The 16,737-nt window shown below is 38.7% G+C and overlaps 1 protein-coding gene across 2 annotated transcripts in view; it reads right to left on the bottom strand.

The window, feature by feature from the left end:
• The window catches only part of LOC123524470 (protein phosphatase 1G-like), a 194,055-nt gene that overhangs the window by 95,241 nt on the left and 82,077 nt on the right, over positions 1-16,737 (bottom strand). For both annotated transcript variants that reach the window (XM_045302684.2, XM_053538840.1), the window contains exon 6: positions 14,398-14,510. In XM_045302684.2, the coding sequence (XP_045158619.2) occupies positions 14,398-14,510 (113 nt within the window). The remainder of the gene's footprint in view (positions 1-14,397; positions 14,511-16,737) is intronic.

Here is a 16,737-nt window from a genome sequence, read left to right as displayed (position 1 = left end):
GAGCCGGCATGACTGACTCATAAGTTCTGCACATCATTTTGATGAGGTTATCATTTGACCAAAGTTTTATAAAATTCCTTCAAGGGGTTAAGGAGATATAGAGCGGACACGAAATGAAAGGCTAAATCCTTTGACCTCAAGTTGTGAACTTGACCTTGAGCTGGCATGGCTGACTCATGAGTTCTGCACATCGCCTTGATGAGGTAACCATTTGACCCAAGTTTCATATGAATCCTTCAAGGGAATTAGGAGATACAGAGCAGACACAAAATCAGGCTGTCTAGCATACCCTGACAAAAAATTAGGGCTAATTTTAGGGCAATTTGTACAAAAAAATAGGGCTAAAATTAGGAATTTGGTACAATTTTAAGGAAATTTTAGGGCTGAATTTAGGAATTTTCGAATTAAAATATGGACTTTAAACCCATGTAATGTGCTTACCTTTATGTGATTGACATAAAAGTAACTCACAAATAGTGCTTTATTTACAAAAAAGACGTCTACCAGCTTTCCACTGTTTTGAACTGTTTTAAACTGTTTTTTTCTGAATTAGAAGAACTTTTAAACAACATTTAAAACATTTTCTCTTTTTTATCATTGCAAAAAAGTTAAAAAATTAGGAATCTTTGTGAAGAAATAGGGCCTTTTTAGGAATTTCCTTTGATTTTTAAAAAAAAATAGGAATTTTAGCCAAACTGAAAAAAAAATAGGAAAAAGTAGGAATTTTAGGGACGCTAGACAGCCTGCAAAATGGAAGGCTCAAACTTCTGACCTTCAGTCGTGACCTTGACCTTGAGCCAGCATGCCTGATTCAAAAGTTCTGCACATTGCCTTGATGAGGTGATCATTTGACCCCAGTTTGATGAAAATCCGGACACAAAATGGAAGGCTCAAACCTTTCACCCTAAGTTGTGACCTTGACCTTGAGCCGGCATGGCTGACTCATGGGTTCTGCACATCGTCTTGATGAGGTGATCATTTGACCAAAGTTTTATAAAATTCCTTCAAGGGATTTAGGAGATATAGAGCGGACACAAAATGGAAGGCTCAAACCTTTCACCCTAAGTTGTGATCTTGACCTTGAGCTGACAAGGCTGACTCATGGATTCTGCACATCCTCTTGATGAGATGATCATTTGACCCAAGTTTCATAAAAATCCTTCAAGGGGTTTAGGAGATATGGAGCGGACACGAAAGTGTTACGGACGGACAGACGGACGGGCGGACAATCAGAAGGACGGACGGAGACCATTCCTATAACCCCCCACCACTTGTGGCGGGGGATTAAAAACCTATTTTATCTTTGACCTATAACTGTGACACTGACTTTGAACTTAATGACCTGGGTCATGCTCTGCAGGGGGACAAAATTGTGTTCACTGCAAGACTGGTGACTTACAATTGTTAACATCCTGCAACAGAGTTCACTAGTCCTTCAATTTGTATATGTCCGACTTATTTAGCAGACGACACTTATACATCTTGATGTTACCGATATCTGTTTTACGTCATATGTGTCATAGCAACACACAAGCACCTGTTTTAGATGGTTGGTATATGTGGAATCAGTAATAAACAGCCGAATAAACTAAGACATTATGGCAGCATTGCTCATTTACTTCAGCCAGGATGGTCAAATTCATTGTTGCATTCAATGCATTAGACTTCTACTGGGACAAATGCACTCGTCCTGCAGGACAACCAAACATAAAATTCCATTTGTCCTTAAGCTGTTTCTACTCATCAAATAGAGTGGACTAGTGGAAAATTTTATCCCCAGCTCTGTATATCATCTTGACTAGGTTAACAACTGATGCTAGTTTTTGAAAATCTTTCATGCAATTAAGTTAAGCCTTTCGACCTTCAACCTTCACACCTAAGAGGTTGGACCTAGTGTTATGACACAGGACATTTTTTCCTTTAAAAAGGGCCAATGTTTGGTCCCTCCAAAATCTAAAATTGCACTTGTTTTTACAAAGTGGCACAAAAAAATTCACGACTTTGTGCAGATTCCACACAGGGATTTTTTTCAGATTTTGGGGATGGTACAAGTTCTGGTAAAATAGGGAAAATGTATAGTAAACTAGAAAATGCTTTTGTAAAAAAGCGCATGTCTCCCCCAATGCAAAGTCCTATAGGCAAGAAGTCAATAGCGGTCAGGAGCGAAAGTCGAAGAGACACTGATGGTTGGCTGCAACAGGGATCATCTACTTGGCATGTCCAGTCATCCCGCTAAATTTCAACACTCTTGGCCTAGTTGTTCTCAAGTCACTGTTCAGGCTCCTGTGACCTTGACCTTTGATCAAGTGACCTTAAAATAAATAGGGGTCATCTACTCTGCATGTCCAATTATCCTATTAAGTTTCAACATTGTAGGTCAAGTGGTTCTCAAGTTATTTCCAAAAAATGATTTTACATGAACAGGCCACTGTGACCTTGACCTTTAATAGACTGACCCCAAAATCAGTAGGGGTCATCTACTCTGCATGTTCAATCATCCTATGAAGTTTCAACATTCTGGGTCAAGTGGTTCTCAAGTTATTGATCGGAACTGGTTATCAATGTTCAGGCCTCTGTGACCTTGACCTTTAACAGAGTGACCCCAAAAACAATAGGGGTCATTTACTCTGCATGAACAATCATCCTATGAAGTTTCAACATTCTGGGTCGAGAGGTTCTCACGTTATTGATTGGAAATGGTTTTCCATGTTCAGGCCCCTGTGGCCTTGACCTTTAACAGAGTGACCCTAAAATCGTTAGGGGTTATCTACTCTGCATGACCAATCATCCTATGAAGTTTCAACATTCTGGGTCAAGTGGTTCTCAAGTTACTGACCGGAAATGGTTTTCAATGTTCAGGCCCCTGTGACCTTGACCTTTCAGGTCAGAGACCACCAATTCAAAAAAGTACAGGGAACTTACTAGGAATGAGGTAAGTGTATACCTGGGAATAAGGTAACGTCTGCGCGTTCTGATTGGTCAGTCATGTATACAAACCCAGGAAGTGATTATTTTTTCAAAATTGATATTTTTTCACTGCATTTACAGTATCTTATTTATACATTTTGACAAAATCTGCTACATTTTATGTGTATTGAAAAAAAGTTTTATCAAACGAATTTCTCCCGCCATGTCAATGATGTAAATAGGGGGTCATCTCATTCACACGAAAATTACTTAAATAAAGTATCACTATTCATATGTTTTGCGTCCGATATTTTGGTAAAACAAAGATAGTTCTTGAAAAACTTGTAATTAGATATACATGTTTCGATGTATGGAAGGCCGTACACGCCATAATGTTACAATGTAAGTCTATGGGAAAACAATTGGTGGTCTCTGACCTATAATAGAGCTAAAACATGACTTTCGTCGGAAGCCATCACAGGTAATGTAAATGGCCACAAATCTGTTGTAAATGATGTAGAAAGACGTTTTCGTGCAAAAATAACCGTGAAATTTGATTTTTTTTTAAATTGTGGCCTCTTTTTTTAACAGGTGTGCCCATTTTTATCTGAGCTTTTGGGCCAGAAAGGATCATTTTTATCTCTGTAATGTTAGAGAATGATCAAAACTATTAGACCTTATTTCTATCTTTTTACAGAATGAATCGTATTTCAGCTTCTAAAGCAAATCAAATGCAGATAACTGAAATTTTCACGAAAAATTGCAATCTGACGACGACAGGGACTGAGTCTGGGCATAAAAATCGACAGGGGGTGACCCCAGTAAACTGTCCATATCTTTCTTAAAACTGAACATTTCTTGATGAAACTTTGTAAGACATTTGGTATTGGATCATGTTTCACAATATCACTGTAAAATTGGAAAATGTGATACGAAACATCATCTATAGGTCAGAGACCATCAATTCAAACAAGAGGACCATGATGGTCCTGAATCGCTCACCTCTTCCCACATGATCCAGTTTTGAGTATGACGTCGTTTTTTCTATTATTTGACATAGTGACCTAGTTTTTGAGCTCATGTGACCCAGTTTTGAACTTGACCTAGATATTATAAAGATAAAAATTCTGACCAATTTTCATGAAGATCCATTGAAAAATATGGTCTCTAGAGAGGTCACAACGTTTTTCTATTATTTGACCTACTGACCTAGTTTTTTAAGGCACGTGACCCAGTTTCAAACTTGACCTAGATATCATCAAGGTAAACATTCTGACCAATTTTCATGAAGATCCATTTAAGGGTATGGCCTCTAGAGAGGTCACAAGGTTTTTCTATTTCAAGACCTACTGACCTAGTTTTTGATCGCAGTTGACCCAGTTTCAAACTGGACCTAGATACCATCAAGATAAACATTCAGACCAACTTTAATACAGATCCCATGAAAAATATGGCCTTTAGAGAGGTCACAACGTTTTTTCATTATTTGACCTACTGACCTACTTTTTGAAGGCACGTGACCCACTTTCGAACTTGACTTAGATATCATCAAGGTGAACATTCTGACCAATTTTTATGAATATCCATTCACAAGTATGGCCTCTAGAGAGGTCACAAGGTTTTTCTATTTTTAGACCTACTGACCTAGTTTTTGACCGCACATGACCCTGTTTCGAATTTGACCTAGATATCATCAAGATGAACATTCAGACCAACTTTCATGAAGATCCATTGAAAAATATGGCCTTTAGAGAGGTCACAAGGTTTTTCTATTTTTAGACCTACTGACCTAGTTTTTGACGGCACGTGACCCACTTTCAAATTTGACCTAGATATCATCAAGATGAACATTCAGACCAACTTTCATACAGATCCCATGGAAAATATGGCCTCTAGTTAGGTCACAAGGTTTCTCTATTATTTGACCTACTGACCTAGTTTTTGATGGCACGTGACCCACTTTCGAACTTGACTTAGATATCATCAAGGTGAACATAATGACAAATTTTCATGAAGATTTCATGAAATATATGGCCTCTAGAGAGGTCACAAGGTTTTTCTATTTTTAGACCTACTGACCTAGTTTTTGACCGTACGTGACCCAGTTTCGAACTTGACCTAGATATCATCAGGATGACCATTCAGACCAACTTTCACACAGATCCCATGAAAATAATGGCCTTTAGAGAGGTCACAAGGTTTTTCTATTATTTGACCTACTGACCTAGTTTTTGATGGCACGTGACCCAGTTTCGAACTTGACCTAGATATCATCAAGGTGAACGTTCTGACCAATTTTCATGAAGATCTTGTGAAATATATAGCCTCTAGAAAGGTCACAAGGTTTTTCTATTTTTAGACCTACTGACCTAGTTTTTGATGGCACGTGACCCAGTTTCGAACTTGACCTAGATATCATCAAGGTGAACGTTCTGACCAATTTTCATGAAGATCTTGTGAAATATATGGCCTCTAGAAAGGTCACAAGGTTTTTCTATTTTTAGACCTACTGACCTAGTTTTTGATGGCACGTGACCCAGTTTCGAACCTGACCTAGAAATCATCAAGATGAACATTCAGACCAACTTTCATACAGATCCCATGAAAAATATGGCCTTTAGAGAGGTCACAAGGTTTTTCTATTATTTCACCTACTGACCTAGTTTTTGAAGGCACGTGACCCAGTTTCGAACTTGACCTAGATATCATCAAGGTGAACGTTCTGACCAACTTTCATGAAGATCTTGTGAAATATATGGCCTCTAGAGAGGTCACAAGGTTTTTCTATTTTTAGATCTACTGACCTAGTTTTTGACCGCACGTGACCCAGTTTCGAACTTGACCTAGATATCATCAAGATGAACATTCTGACCAATTTTCATGAAGATCCATTGAAAATTATGGCCTCTAGAGAGGTCACAAGGTTTTTCTATTTTTAGACCTACTGACCTAGTTTTTGACGGCACGTGACCCAGTTTCGAACTTGACCTAGATATCATCAAGATGAACATTCTGACCAACTTTCATAAAGATCCCATGAAAAATGTGACCTCTAGAGTGGTCACGAGCAAAAGTTTACGGACGGACGCACGGACGGACGACGGACGACGGACACCGCGCGATCACAAAAACTCACCTTGTCACTTTGTGACAGGTGAGCTAAAAAGTACAGGGAACTTACTGGGAATGAGGTAAGTCTATACCTGGGAATAAGGTAACGTCTGCGCGTTCTGATTGGTCAGTCATGTGAACAAACCCAGGAAGTGATTATTTTTTCAAAATTGATATTTTTTCACTGCATTTACAGTATCTTATTATACATTTTGACAAAATCTGCTACATTTTATGTGTATTGAAAAAAAGTTTTATCAAACGAATTTCTCCCGCCATGTCAATGATGTAAATAGGGGGTCATCTCATTCACACGAAAATTACTTAAATAAAGTATCAATATTCATATGTTTTTCGTCCGATATTTTGGTAAAACTAAGATAGTTCTTGAAAAACTTGTAATTAGATATACATGTTTCGATGTATGGAAGGCCGTACACGCCATAATGTTACAATGTAAGTCTATGGGAAAACAATTGGTGGTCTCTGACCATCACAGAGTGACCCCAAAATCTTTATGAGTCATCTACTCTGCATGATCAATCATTCTATTAAGTTTCAACATTCTGGGTGAAGTGGTTTTCAAGTTACTGACCGGAAATAGTTTTCAATGTTCAGGCCACTGTGACCTTGACCTTTGATGGAGTGACCCCAAAATCGATAGGGGTCATCTACTTTGCATGCACAATCATCCTATGAAGTTTCAACATTCTGGGTCAAGTGGTTCTCTAGTTATTGATCGGAAATGGTTTTCCATGTTCAGGCCTCTGTGACCTTGACCTTTGATGGAGTGACCCCAAAATCAATAGGAGTCATCTACTCTACATGACCAATCATCCTATCAAGTTTCAACATTCTGGGTCAAGTGGTTCTCTAGTTATTGATCGGATATGGTTTTCAATGTTCAGGCCCCTGTGACCTTGACCTTTGACGGAGTGACCCCAAAATCAATAGGGGTCATTTACTCTTCATGAACAATCATCCTATGAAGTTTCAACATTCTAGGTCAAGTGGTTCTCTAGTTATTGATCGGAATTGGTTTTCAATGTTCAGGCCCCTGTGACCTTGACCTTTGACGGAGTGACCCCAAAATCAATAGGGGTCATCTACTCTTCATGACCAATCATCCTATGAAGTTTCAACATTCTGGGTCAAGTGGTTCTCTAGTTATTGATCGGAAATGGTTTTCAATGTTCAGGCCACTGTGACCTTGATTTTAGATGGAGTGACCCCAAAATCAATAGGGGTCATCTACTCTTCATGGCCAATCATCCTATGAAGTTTCAACATTCTTGGTCAAGTGGTTCTCTAGTTATTGATCGGAAATGGTTTTCAATGTTCAGGCTCCTGTGACCTTGACCTTTGACGGAGTGACCCCAAAAACAATAGGGGTCGTCTACTCCAGCAGCCCTACAACCCTATAAGTTTGAAGGTTCTAGGTCAAATGGTTCTCCAGTTATTGCTCGGAAATGAAGTGTGACGTACGGACGGACGGACAGAAGGACGGACAGGGCAAAAACAATATGTCTCCTGGGGGAGACATAATTAAAGATTCAGGGAAAAAAAGAAACTGATGCAATATTTGGTGTGTGAGACTACAAATTAAAATCCCAAGACTGACCCTAAGCAGAATGAATTATATACCTCTGTTTTTATTATGGGCAAATTGGTGATAAAACTGCTATTCAGTTCAATCAATGCATCAATATTACTTCAATAACAAGAGGACCATGATGGTCCTGAATCGCTCATCTCTTCCCACATGATCCAGTTTTGAGTATGATGTCGTTTTTTCTATTATTTGACATAGTGACCTAGTTTTTGAGCTCATGTGACCCAGTTTTGAACTTGACCTAGATATTATCAAGATAAAAATTCTGACCAATTTTCATGAAGATCCATTGAAAAATATGGTCTCTAGAGAGGTCACAAGGTTTTTCTATTATTTGACCTATTGACCTAGTTTTTGACCGCACGTGACCCAGTTTCAAACCTGACCTAGATATCATCAAGGTGAACATTCTGACCAATTTTCATGAAGATCCATTCAAGGGTATGACCTCTAGAGAGGTCACAAGGTTTTTCTATTTCAAGACCTACTGACCTAGTTTTTGATTGCAGTTGACCCAGTCTCAAACTTGACCTAGATATCATCAAGATAAACATTCAGACCAATTTTCATACAGATCCCATGAAAAATATGGCCTCTAGAGAGGTCACAACGTTTTCATTATTTGACCTACTGACCTACTTTTTGACGGCACGTGACCCACTTTCGAACTTGACCTAGATATCATCAAGATGAACATTCTGACCAATTTTTATGGAGATCCATTCACAAGTATGGCCTCTAGAGAGGTCACAAGGTTTTTCTATTTTTCGACCTACTGACCTAGTTTTTGACCACACATGACCCTGTTTCGAACTCGACCTAGATATCATCAAGATGAACATTCAGACCAACTTTCATGAAGATCCATTGAAAAATATGGCCTTTAGAGAAATCACAAGGTTTTTCTATTATTTGACCTACTGACCTAGTTTTTGATGGCACGTGACCCACTTTCAAACTTGACCTAGATATCATCAAGATGAACATTCAGACCAACTTTCATACAGATCCCATGAAAAATATGGCCTCTAGAGAGGTCACAAGGTTTTTCTATTATCTGACCTACTGACCTAGCTTTTGATGGCACGTGACCCACTTTCAAACTTGACTTAGATATCATCAAGGTGAACATTCTGACCAATTTTCATGAAGATTTCATGAAATATATGGCCTCTAGAGAGATCACAAGGTTTTTCTATTTTTAGACCTACTGACCTAGTTTTTGACCGCACGTGACCCAGTTTCAAACTTGGCCTAGATATCATCAAGATGAACATTCAGACCAACCTTCATACAGATCCCATGAAAAATATGGCCTTTAGAGAGGTCACAAGGTTTTTGTATTATTTGATCTACTGACCTAGTTTTTGATGGCACGTGACCCAGTTTCCAACTTGACCTAGATATCATCAAGGTGAACGTTCTGACCAATTTTCATGAAGATCTTGTGTAATATATGGCCTCTAGAGAGGTCACAAGGTTTTTCTATTTTTAGTTCTACTGACCTAGTTTTTGCCCGCACGTGACCCAGTTTCGAACTTGACCTAGATATCATCAAGATGAACATTCATACCAACTTTCATACAGATCCCATGAAAAATATGGCCTTTAGAGAGGTCACAAGGTTTTTCTATTATTTGACCTACTGACCTAGTTTTTGAAGGCACGTGACCCAGTTTCGATCTTGACCTAGATATAATCAAGGTGAACGTTCTGACCAACTTTCATGAAGATCTTGTGAAATATATGGCCTCTAGAGAGGTCACAAGGTTTTTCTATTTTTAGACCTACTGACCTAGTTTTTGAAGGCACGTGACCCAGTTTCGAACTTGACCTTGATATCATCAAGGTGAACATTCTGACCAATTTTCATGAAGATCTTGTGAAATATATGGCCTCTAGAGAGGTCACAAGGTTTTTCTATTTTTAGATCTACTGACCTAGTTTTTGAAGGCACGTGACCCAGTTTCGAACTTGACCTAGATATCATCAAGGTGAACATTCTGACCAACTTTCATAAAGATCCCATGAAAAATGTGACCTCTAGAGTGGTCACAAGCAAAAGTTTACGCACGCACGCACGCACGGACGACGGACGCTGCGCGATCACAAAAGCTCACCTTGTCACTATGTGACAGGTGAGCTAATAAAACAAGAGGACCATGATGGTCCTGAATCGCTCACCTGTCCCCACATGACCCAGTTTTGAACTGAGTATGACATCCTTTTTTCTATTATTTGACATAGTGACCTAGTTTTTGAGCTCATGTGACCCAGTTTTGAACCTGACCTAGATATCATCCAGATAAAAATTCTGACCAATTTTCATGAAGATCCCATGAAAAATATGGCCTCCAGAGAGGTCAAAAGGTTTTTCTATTATTTGACCTATTGACATAGTTTTTGAAGGCACGTGACCCAGTTTCAAACTTCACCTAGATATCATCAAGGTGAACATTCTCACCAATTTTCATGAAGATCTCATGAAAAGTATGGTCTCTAGAGAGGTCACAAGGTTTTTCTATTTTTAGACCTACCTACCTAGTTTTGGAACGCACGTGACCCAATTTCAAACCTGACCTAGATATCATCAAGGTGAACATTCTGACCAACTTTCATACTGATCCCATGAAAAATAAGGTCACAAGGTTTCTCTATTTTTAGACCTACTGACCAAGTTTTTGACCGCACATGACCCAGTTTCGTACTTGACCTAGATATCATCAGGGTGAACATTCTCACCAATTTTCATGAAGATCCATCGAAAAATATGGCCTCTAGGGTGGTCACAAGGATTTTCTATTTTCAGACCTACCGACCTAGTTTTGAACCACATGTAATCCAGTTTCGAAATTGACCTAGATATCATCAAGGTGACATTCTGACCAATCTTCATGAAGATCTATTCAAAAATATGGCCTCTAGGGAGGTCACAATGTTTTTCTATTTCTAGACCTACTGACCTAGTTTTGGACCGCACCTAACCCAGTTTCGAACTTGACCTGGATATCATCAAGATGAACATTCTGACCAACTTTCATACAGATCCCATGAAAAATATGGCCTCTAGAGAGATCACAAGGATTTTCTATTTTTAGACCTACTGACGTAGTTTTTGACTGCATGTGACCCAGTTTCGAATTTGACCTAGATATCACCAAGGTAAACGTTCTCATCATTTTCCATGAAGATCCATTGAAAATTATGGCCTCTAGAGAGGTCACAAGGATTTTCTATTTTTAGACCTACTGACCTAGTTTTTGACTGCATGTGACCCAGTTTCAAACTTGACCTAGATATCATCTAGTTGAACATTCTGACCAATTTTCATGAAGATCCATTGAAAAATATGGCCTCTAGGAAGTCACAAGGATTTTCTATTTTTAGACATACTGACCTAGTTTTTGACCGCATCTGACCCAATTCCGAACTTGATCTAGATATCAAGGTGAACATTCTGACCAATTTTCATGAAGATCCATTGAAAAGGAGGTCACAAGGTTTTTCTATTTTTAGATCTACTGACCTAGTTTTGCACAGCATGTGACCCAGTTTCGAACTTGACCTAGATATCATTAAGTTGAACATTCTGACCAACTTTCATAAAGATCCCATGAAAACTGTGACCTGTAGAGTGGTCACAAGCAAAAGTTTACGCACGCACGGATGGACAACGGACGCTGCACGATCACAAAAGCTCACCTTGCCACTTTGTGACTGGTGAGCTAAAGACAAGAGGGCCATGAAGGCCCTGTATTGCTCACCTGACCTACTGACCTAAAGATCATCAAGATAGTTTCATTAAGATATGGTCATAAATGTGGCCTCTAAAGTGTAAACTAACTTTTCCTTTGATTTGACCTGGTGACCTAGTTTTTGACCCCATATGACCAAGATTCGAACCTTACCTAAAGATCATCAAGATTAACATTCTGACCAAGTTTCATGATGATACAGTCATAAATGTGGCCTCTAGAGTCTTAACAAGCTTTTCCTTTGATTTGACACGGTGACTTAGTTTTTGACCCCACATGACCCAGATTCGAACTTGACCTAAAGATCATCAAGATTAACATTCTAAGTTTCATAAAGATACAGTCATAAATGTGGCCTCTAGAGTGTTAACAAGCTTTTCCTTTGATTTGACCTGGTGACCTAGTTTTTGACCCCAGATGACCGAATATCGAACTCGTCCAAGATTTTATTGAGGGTAACATTCTGACCAAGTTCCATTAAGATTGGGCCAAAATTGTGACCTTTAGAGTGCTAACAAGCTTTTCCTTTCATTTGACCTGGTGACCTAGTCTTTAACCCCAGATGACCAAATATCAAACTCGTCCAAGATTTTATTGAGAGTAACATTCTAACAAAGTTTCATGAAGTTTGGGCCAAAATTGTGACCTCTAGAGTGTTAACAAGCTTTTCCTTTGATATGACCTGGTGTCCTAGTTTTTGACCCCAGATGACCCAATATCGAACTCGTCCAAGATTTTATTGAGGGTAACATTCTGACCAAGTTTCATTAAGATTGGGCCAAAATTGTGACTTCTAGAGTGTCAAATTGTTGACGACGCCGGACGGACGACGACAGACACAGGGTGATCACAAAAGCTCACCTTGAGCACTTTGTGCTCAGGTGAGCTAAACAAGAGGACCATGATGGTCCTGAATTGCTCATCTCTCCCACATGACCCAGTTTTGAGTATGACGTTGTTTTTTCTATTATTTGACATACCGTATAGCCGGTTATTTCTACGGGGGGGATATTTTTGCGTTTCTGTGGTCTCTCGGTAGAATCGCAAAAATATTTCCAGCAGAATATTTATCCAGCAAAAAATTAAAACGCAAAAAAATCTCCAGTTTTTTTTTTCATCAACGTTGTTTCACGATATGCTACCCCAGGGAATCCGAAGTTCACAATGACATGGTCTAATTAATTGAAATTACTGTCGTCGTCCAACAATTACCGATAATGATATAATTAGGTGTGATGGTCAATCAAAGTCCTAACTGTTAATCCCTCAGAAAGCGCTTCTCTTTGTTGTTTTTTTTTTTTATTGAATTTTCTTTGTGAATGTAATAATCTGAGTGAATTTCATTTGATTTGTTCTTATTTATCCCTTATGAAGATCTTCCGAACTATACGTCAGTAACCTTTATACTTGTGTAACCGTTATGCCGCCATACCGTTGTTGGCAGCTTAAGTGTGTACAATTGTTGTTTGTCTTATATTTTTCACTTCACGTGTTATTATATCCTACAATGTATTCATTCAAAGCAAAGCTACTTAACAGCAGTTACCGGCATTTTAGTTTATTGTTTTCATACCCTATCATTCTCTCGACGTCCGATTATGCAGGGAACTACCTCCTCCTTGGTATCGAAAACGCAGAAATTTCAATTCCTTTTATGTGAAAACGCAGACATTAAACACGCAGAAATTTTTTACAATTTTTGGGACCAAAACGCAGAATATTTTGACCGCAGAAATAACCCGCTATACGGTAGTGACCTAGTTTTTGAGCTCATGTGACCCAGTTTTGAACCTGACCTAGATATTATCAAGATAAAAATTCTGACCAATTTTCATGAAGATCCATTGAAAAATATGGTCTCTAGAGAGGTCACAAGGTTTTTCTATTATTTGACCTATTGACCTAGTTTTCGAAGGTACGTGACCCTGTTTTGAACTTTACCTAGATATCATCAAGGTGAACATTCTCACTAATTTTCATGAAGATCTCATGAAAAATATGGCCTCTAGAGAGGTCACAAGGTTTTTCTATTTTTCTACCTACTGACATAGTTTCTGACCGCACGTGACCCAGTTTCGAAACTGACCTAGGTATCATCAAGGTGAACATTCAGATCAATTTTCATGAAGATCCATTGAAAAATATGGCCACTAGAGAGGTCAGAAGATTTTAATTATTTTAGACCTACTGACCTAGTTTTTGACCGCACATGACCTAGTTTCAAACTTGATCTAGATATCATCAAGATGAATATTCAGACCAACTTTCATACAGATCCCATGAAAAGTATGGCCTCTAGAGAGGTCACAAGGCTTTTTTATTATTTGACCTACTGACCTAGTTTTTTAAGGCACGTGACCCAGTTTCAAACTTGACCTAGATATTATCAAGGTGAACATTCTGACCAATTTTCATGAAGATCCATTTTAGGGTATGGCCTCTAGAGAGGTCACAAGGTTTTTCTATTTCAAGACCTACTGACCTAGTTTTTGATCACAGATGACCCAGTTTCAAATCTGACCTATATATCATTAAGATAAACATTCAGACCAACTTTCATACACATCCCATGAAAAATATGGCCTGTAGAGAGGTCACAACGTTTTTTCATTATTTGACCTACTGACCTACTTTTTGAAGGCATGTGACCCACTTTCAAACTTGACCTAGATATCAAGATGAACATTCTGACCAATTTTTATGGAGATCCATTCACAAGTATGGCCTCTAGACAGGTCACAAGGTTTTTCTATTTTTAGACCTACTGACCTAGTTTTTGATGGCACGTGACCCAGTTTCGAACTTGACCTAGATATCATCAAGATGAACATTCTGACCAATTTTCATAAAGATCCCACAAAAAATGTGACCTCTAGAGTGGTCACAAGCAAAAGTTAACGCACGCACGAACGCACGGACGGACGACGGACGCTGCGTGATCACAAAAGCTCACCTTGTCACTATGTGACAGGTGAGCTAAAAAGCAGAAAAATAAATGAACATAGTTTCAACCTGTCATCTACATATTCATCATCATCTTCATCATCATCACTAGAGTCATCATCGCTGTCACTGCCAATCTCAAATCCAACCTTTTTATTACCGGACATTCTGGAACCGCTAGCCTGAAATAGCAAATCAATGTAGTGTTACACTACATGCTGATCATGTCACAATAACATGATTGTCAAGATATGAGTTACAAGACCCAGGGAAGTGCCTACGCCTTCAGTATCTTGATCAATGAAACGGGTCCAATCGCTAAGGTGACTATGTCTTACATTAGCTGACAAACAATGTAGAATGTCCTTTGTTAAAACGTAAAGCTGGTGAGACCAAATATCTCGCATATAAAATTTTCCTCCGACTACCTTGCCTAAATGATTCGTGTACCAATGATTCGTAAATGATTTCAATTATGAGCTAGCTACTGGGCTTTTCATCAGGAAATTGGGAAGAGGCCTTGGCCTTTCAAATTGGGAAATTTATGCGCGATAATTGTCCATTTTGGGAAAAATAATCAACCGGAAGTAAACACCGAAAGATGAATTAAATTTATCTCCCTTGAAACACGGACTAAAATCCAGGCCATGGAAAGTAATGGAATAGAACTGTAATGCGTCACATGTGGTTCTGTGAGCTGTTAGGCTACATACAGTGCGACAAAAAATCAATACCAGACAAACGTTTTTCTCTAAAAATACTAAAATGTAAACTAAATCATTAACCATCTGTTGGCATGATTTTGGGAAATCTAACCTTGCATTTTGGGAAATATCTCTGCCACAGGTGGGAAACAAGGAGCTGTGTTCAATAAATGCTTGATGCCCTCAGTGGCATCCTTGTCGATACAAAGCAACCTAAGTCCAAAACGAGGTCAAGGTCAAACTGAGGTCAGATGATGTTTGACGATGAGGAATGGTCACAGGTTACATCTGTATTAGTATCAATTCATTCTTGTAAGCGGTATTGATGCTAAATGAAACGGTCACATTTGGTTAACCTCGTACGGGCGGACAGGACAATCACTATATGAGGCCCGCATCAGTAGATGCCGGGGGCATAAAAATAGTATATTTTTGGATTGGGAAGAGGCCTTATACAGGCCTCTGTTATATAAAGATGAAAAGCCCTGAGATAATTTCAGGGATCAGGCAAAAATCATTCAATGTTTCAACTATCAACTTTCAACTCAAAATCAGCAGCTTAAACTTCTATAGGCTGGAGATACTATACTTGATTGGTCTTTGTGTCGAAGTTCACTTCAGACAATGTCTTTGAAGAACAAAGTACGAGTCCTATCGCACAGATGTTCAGCCTATGTTCTCTTAATTAAAGCTGCAACTCAATATGATTGCCCCCGACTCCTGGATGCTATATATATATGCGCCTATATGCTATCACTTAAAGCATTTAACTACCATATAGGTATAACCCTGATGCCTTGTCTGTATTTCGCCAATAACGCTGAACCTCGTCTGTAAGCTGGAACTCTCCTACTTTCTCAGTAGATCACCAAAACCTATGTCTCTGCCTCAGCTTTCCGATGCTTAGCCTATATTTGCTATCGCTTATAGCATTCAACTACCCTTAAGGTAAAGCTCCTATGTGCTGGCCCTATAGCTCGAAACCTTGTTGAAATTCTGAAACTCTTCTTTAGTCTATGAACTTCAAACGTTTTCTTTTTAATAATCTATCCACCCTGACAGTGTAGTTGCAATAACTTCCTCATCAAGGTACTGGGATAAATTATTAGTTGAATCCTCGATGTGTCTTCTTCAATCGCTGGATACATCAATCTCTGTCATCCATCTACCTATTTATACCTTAGCAGACGAGATCTTTGACTGGTGCTATTTATAGAACTGATTTCCGATATACACGGAGTACTTGTTCTAACAAATAGTTGGTTCCCTTTTACTATTGTTTATAGTGTGTGTGTTGCTGGGACCCAGCTAACACTGTAATTAAGCCAAACCGTCCATAAATGACCCAAATGCTATTATTAACAGCAATTCAACAAAAATTACAGCAATGATAGCATGAAAAGGGAGTCAAGCACTATCTCTGCTTATGTGTTACGTTATCCATATATCAAATATACAAATTATTCTGACAATGATCTTAATGTTGCAAAGGAATATGATAATATGTATCATAAAATAAACTAGATGTCCGTAGGACATTGGTGCCACCCACTTTCTGTCACTGTACCATCATATCATATGTTACTTGCTGACAATGCAAGACTTGGTAAACTTTTACATTACATTATGATAATTCATGACATATTGGTGCCAGGGTTATGCACCTTAAGTCATATGATGTGGGTGATAAGGTGGAACTACTATT

The sequence above is a fragment of the Mercenaria mercenaria genome, chromosome 3 (assembly GCF_021730395.1).
Source record: "Mercenaria mercenaria strain notata chromosome 3, MADL_Memer_1, whole genome shotgun sequence".
NCBI classification, from domain to species: domain Eukaryota; kingdom Metazoa; phylum Mollusca; class Bivalvia; order Venerida; family Veneridae; genus Mercenaria; species Mercenaria mercenaria.
This window is presented reverse-complemented; position numbering and strand designations above follow the sequence as displayed.